The 6,004-nt window shown below is 41.2% G+C and overlaps 1 protein-coding gene across 1 annotated transcript in view; it reads right to left on the bottom strand.

The window, feature by feature from the left end:
• Positions 1-214: 214 nt before the first annotated feature.
• The window catches only part of LOC136883156 (visual system homeobox 2-like), a 264,833-nt gene continuing 259,043 nt past the window's right edge, over positions 215-6,004 (bottom strand). The window contains exon 4 of the mRNA XM_067155337.2: positions 215-813. Within this exon, the coding sequence (XP_067011438.2) occupies positions 215-813 (599 nt within the window). The remainder of the gene's footprint in view (positions 814-6,004) is intronic.

The raw sequence follows: 6,004 nt of genomic DNA, 5'->3' as shown, positions 1-6,004 counted from the left end.
TCAATAGTATGTATCTACGCCTTGTTTAACATTTATAATCCATAAAAATCGCATAAACTCTTTTTAGATTCATCGTTGTTCTATACAGATCACTCTATTCCTTTTAATGAATGAAAAGTTCATTGAAGTGAAGTGTATTTTATTAGGAAGTTATCTGTTTTCGTGCTCTATTTTCCCCTAATTACATTTATTCCCGTTCGTTCTCTTCGTTATGTCAGAACATGGACGATGACGTATCTGATGACGTAAGTATAATGTCACCTTGGGAATGGTGGTTGTTTGTCAAACTATTCGCGTTTGCATCACAATGTGAGGTTAAGTTATTAATTGCCGAACTCGAAATTTGTCTACCATTGCTGTTATTATTATTGTTATTATTGACGAGCATCATGGCGTCAGCACTAAGACTTAAAATTTTTGCGCTATGTTCCTGAGCTTTCGCCCGTAGACAAGCGATGCTGTTGTTGCGGAACTCTTCGGGATCTGTTGTGCCTACAGGTGAAATCTGTAGACCTGCTGGGGTTCTGTTTGCGCGATGTGGATGATGCTCCATCTGGTGCGACTGCAGCCGCATTTGTTGGAGTTCTTTGTTGCCCTCTAAGGAATTCTGGCCCATCTGCTGTTGCTGCTGCTGCTGTTGTTGTTGTGACTGTTGCTGCTGCTGTTGTTGCTGTGACTGGGAAGATGAGTTGTTCGTACTGCTGTCACTTTTGTCGGTTGTCATTGACGAGGTCTCATGTTGATCCTCCTTGTCGGAACTACATCCATCGTCTTTGAGTTGACCAGCCGCTTCGATAGACTTGCGATGCATACCTGTGAACAGACAGAGATACTGATTTAATTTACAACAATAACTCTCCGGAGGAAACAACAGGAGCAGTATAAGGAGGAGAAAGAGCAAAGACTGTAAAGTGTGAATCAGCGATGTTGACAGTTACAAGAATATTTGCAGAGGATGCTGTAGAATATTCTGACAGTCGGAAATGATCTTGGAATGGCCACAAATGCAGGAAAGGCAAAAGTTATGAAAATCTGTTCAGAAAGAGGACATATGGATATATCGGTAGAAGGGAAAAGTAGTAGAACTAGTAGCATCATTCAGATATCTTGAAAGTCAAGTAGTATGTAAAGGCAGCAGTGGAGAAGAGGTGAGGACCTGGAAGAAAGAGGCTTGCAAAATGTTTTGTTTCGATTGTAGTATGGAAGTGAAACGCTTAAGAGAAAAGGACAGTATCTTGAAGCTTTCGAAATGTGTGTGGGTGTAGGAGGATGGAGAAGGTGAACGGGATAGACAGAGTGAGAAATGAAGAAGTACTGAGGAGGAATCCAATGAGCTCCATCAACAAGAGGAAACGATTGTGGCTTGGACATCTTGACGAGGGATTGTTTGTAAATAAGAATAACGGAGGGAACAGTTGATGGGAGGAGGAAGACTACGATACACAATGTCTACAAAAATCATGGGAGGATGTCCAGCTGGTACCGGTCCTGGGACAGAGCTACACAGAAGACTACTTAAGACGCAGCGTGAATGTCTGACTTTACACTTCAGAAATTACTGAAGTATAATTTTGATTACTAGAGGAATTACCTCCCTTAAAAGAGGTTAAACTCATTATTACTGGGGCAGTTTATTACAGGACACGGAAACTGTTACAAGATCTCATTTGTTACTGGAGTGCTGTGCAATAAGAAACATGCATTGCGTCTAAAGTCTCAAGCGACGCATACAATACGAGTGCCTCTTTATGGAACTGAATGCCGATCTGCAACAGCAGAACATCACCGGATATTTCATGCAATTTCCGGCCCGCGGTGTAGGGGTAGAGTACCTTCCTCATAGCCGAAGGCCCCGGGTTCGATTCCCGGACGGGTCAGGGAATTGTTCCTAGATCTGAGGGCAGATTGGAGGTTCACTCAGCCTACGTGATTACAGTAGGCCGAGAGGATTCGTTGCGTTGACCACGCGTCACCTCTCAATCTGTAGGCCTTCGGGTTGCTTGGTAGGCCAAGGCCCGCCAGGGCTGTAACGCAGTGGAGTTTGGATATTACTTTTCTATCTACTCTGAGGTTTGTTATTAATGGAAAATCAAATTCTAATCACTGACCTACTTACTGAATACTTTTTGCATGTGCCTGGGTTAAATGTTCCAGAGGGAAAGGTTAGTCCCCTTTTCTGATATCTATATACTAAAATCTGTAATGTGTATGTGACTGTGGATGGTGGTGAGGTTGATGATTCGTTTAAGGAAAAGTACAGTGAGACAGGGAGAAGTCATGAAAGGCGTGAAATCCAAAACTCCCTCGGTGTCGCCGATTTAATGGTGTCGGTGTCGTAAGAGACGGGAAATATAAAAGCGATAAATCATGTACAAGTGAGTGAGAACAATGTCGAATTTAGCTATAAATCCCTGTGGTCGCCAGTCGCCAGGTCACTCCCCAGTGATGAGGAAAAGCGTAGATGGGTAAGGTAAGGGTGTTTTCTGCCCGAAAGCAGGTCCGAACCTCCGCAGAGGTGTGCCTGAGTCGGAGTTTACGTACGGTAGGGTGGCTAGTTCCTTTCCGCTTCTCCATTCCCTTACCGCCAACAACAGCGCGTGGCAACCCATCCAAATCTTGACCACGCCCAATGTTTCTTATCTTCGGAGATCTCACGGGATTCAGTGTTTCAACATGGCTATGGCCGTTGGCGAAAACCCTAGAAGGCTATGGAAATTCCTTCGGCAAAACTCCAACAAGAATATTTTTGAAGAAAATTGAATCTTGTCAAAGAATGGCATTTACAATCACATTTGAAATGCATTCCTAATTCTATTTTTTGTGAAAGAAAAAGTTCAATTATTCAATTAACTGTTGCAAATATTGAGAACAGATTAGTTGCCGGTATTTAGAACTCAAGATGTCAAAATCGATCACAATCCAGTCCACTAATAGAAATGAATCCATCATATCAGCACTTGAAAAGGTTTGACTACCCTTTGATAAGGTTCTAATAGTCTGAAGGAGCATAAAAATGTGTTATTATTATTATTATTATTATTATTATTATTATTATTATTATTATTATTATTATTGAACGAAGAACCAACCTAGAAGAATAGATTAAATAAATTAAAACAAAGCAAATTATGTCACCAAAATCACGTACGAGAAAGAAAAGCCTATCGATTGCAACAAAATTAAGACATTATAAAACAGTCCGCCTCTGTGGTGTAGTGGTTAGTGTGATTAGCTGCCCCAGCGGAGGCCCGGGTTCGATTCCCGGCTGGAACGAGGTCCACTCAGCCTTGGGAGGTCAACTGAGTAGATTCCCAAATCAGCCGTCCTCGAAGTGGTTTTCCGTGGTTTTCCAGTTCTCCAGGCAAATGCCGGGATGGTATATAAATTAAGGCCACGGATGCTTTCTTCCTTCTTCCCTGTCTATCCCTTCCGACTTCCCCATGCCCTCACAAGGCCCCTGTTTCTCCATAGCAGGTGAGACCACCTGGGCGAGGTACTGGTCCTCATAACCAGTTGTATCCTCCAGACCGAAAGTCTCACTCTCCAAGACACTGCCCTTGAGGTGGTAGGGGTGGGATCCCGCGCTGAGTTCGCGGGAAAAGCCAACCTTGGAGGGTAAACGGATTAAGAAAGAAAGAAAGAAAGAAAGATTAAACAGTCACACAGCCAGAGGTGACGTATACAAATGAAACTAATTTCAAAACTGGTAATACAGCTGAAACTAATAAAATACTTAGGAAGAATAATAATTAGAACGTGTATGAAAAAACAATATCAAGTTAATGGCTAATGCAGAATAGCTTCAAATAACACAGTTTATAAGGAAATCGAACCAGTATTGAGCACGATTAGAAAGAAGCGCGTCCTATTTCTCGAACATCTCATTAGAACACCGGAAACTAGAATTAGTAGAAAAATAATGGAAACAGTAGGGAATAGCAATGCCTGTATTAAATTGATCACAGAAGGTAATAATGATATTAATAGACTCCAAATGATCTCAAGAACAAAACAGACAAAATTAAGATTCTCGACGACTCGCACGTGAGACCTCAAACCAAAATTAATAAAAGGGTAAAAGGTAGAGTGTTCTCAACTGAAGAATGTATGACGGCATCTAAGAGGATGGAGAAATAATGGAAGCACAGAAAAGCTAAATTTTCTTTGCATAATTGACTGGAGTGGTTCTATGTTGGCCATATAATGAAAAATAAAAATACAATAAGTACATTATTTTTATTATTAGTCTACAATTATTATGATTAAATCTCGTCGTGGTTATTAAAAGGAATATGGTCGTTTCTTCCTAATAGGCAAAACTTGATGGCTCTAGATGAGTTATTGCTGTTGATGACGATGAAGAGCCCATCGTACCGAGTTGGAATTGCAGCTGCAACCCTCTGGACTGCAGCGTCAACGTGCGCGCGCATATCATCAGAGAGCGATGGTTAGGGATCCAGGAGAAGGGGACGGAGGGGAAGGGGGGAATGATATTGCCTTGTTTGCCGGAGTAGTCTACACATTAGGGGGTGCGGGAGTGAGAGAGGAAACATCGACAGTAATGGCGCCACGAGACATATTTGTGGACCAAAGCACGCCCCTTGTGGGACCCTAAACTGATATCCAATAATCCACATGTGATGCTAGGACTTCTACTCTAGCTACTGCTATCGGTTGTTTTATGCTGACAAGTCGTCTATTTTATGAAAACATACGTACTTTGCGTGTAGTAGTCTGGCAATTACAGCAGCTATATATTATCCTATTTCTTTCTCTAGTAAAACCTGGAGTTAGATCTTGCTCTAGATATGCTACACGGTGCAAATTCATCTCTACACATCCCATGAAGGCCCTCAGGGAAGGTTAAGAATTTCAATAGATATAGTCTGGCCAGGGTATTGGTCTTCAGTTCTCGAAGTCCTGGATCCGTTCCCCGTCCGGGTAAAGAATTTTAGTCTTAAACGGTTAATTATTTCGTGTGTTTGTGCTGTCATCAATATTACTGTCACTCATTCACAACACAGTACACTATTCTCCACCACACAAACTCTGTTTCCTATGCCATTCGCCATCGAGGAGGACAAAGGAGGCACCAGGCCAACAAGAGCTAAACGAGGTTATTACTATCTCATGATCGTTTCTCTTGAAGGTCAATAACTTTTGTATAGCCTCAGCGACTATATGTGTATATATTTTGATTTGACATATTTCAGGTGTTGCCTGTGTATTTCAATGTTGGCGTTCCGTTTTTCTCTATCAGATTGCGCTAACTGGAACTCCATTGGGCGATCTATTAATGTTTAATTAGTTTTGTCGGGTAAATATAAAGTATGTCACCAGAGATCTTTAACATGCCAAAAATCAGCTGCCTCTGCTGGGTGTGAAGCTAACTTGAGATCCGAAGATCAATGGATCCCGAAGACTGAAGAAGTCCTAGTTCCATGTGTCTGTTAAAAAGTGGAGATAACTTTTCAAAATTTTACGACTTTTGAGGGTAAAAGAAAACACGTCTTTACAAGTATACCAAACATGCGTTAACCGCCTCGACTATGCAGGAACCATAAATCTAGAAAGTGAACATAATTTGCAAGTGTAGCGTAGAAGAGGTCAAATCGGAAAGAAGGTGTAGTTACTTCCGACATCACTGACTATCTGCAGACGAGCAAGTTGTTCAAGATACTGATAACGCGCTTCTTATATGATGAGTAAATTATTTGAGGAATAGAAAATGTGGGGGCTGAATGTAAATTACAGAGAGAGGAGAAAGAGATAAAATGATCAAGGGTAGCTGTCCTAGAACAAGAAGTACCGTACGGTAACATCATCAAAGTGATAATAATTTTCACACTATTTGCCTTAGGATAGGATGAGCTTATATATATTTTTTTAATTTTTAAATTCCCCTGTTGTACAGCAATCCCCGATCAGGAATACTTTATTTTTCTTTACATATACCTTACAAATGGTGATTTACCATCGACAATAAATTACTCAAAACATCTAA

Source organism: Anabrus simplex, chromosome 11, assembly GCF_040414725.1.
Source record: "Anabrus simplex isolate iqAnaSimp1 chromosome 11, ASM4041472v1, whole genome shotgun sequence".
NCBI classification, from domain to species: domain Eukaryota; kingdom Metazoa; phylum Arthropoda; class Insecta; order Orthoptera; family Tettigoniidae; genus Anabrus; species Anabrus simplex.
Note: the sequence above shows the minus strand (reverse complement) of the source record. Positions and strands in the feature narration are given on the sequence as shown.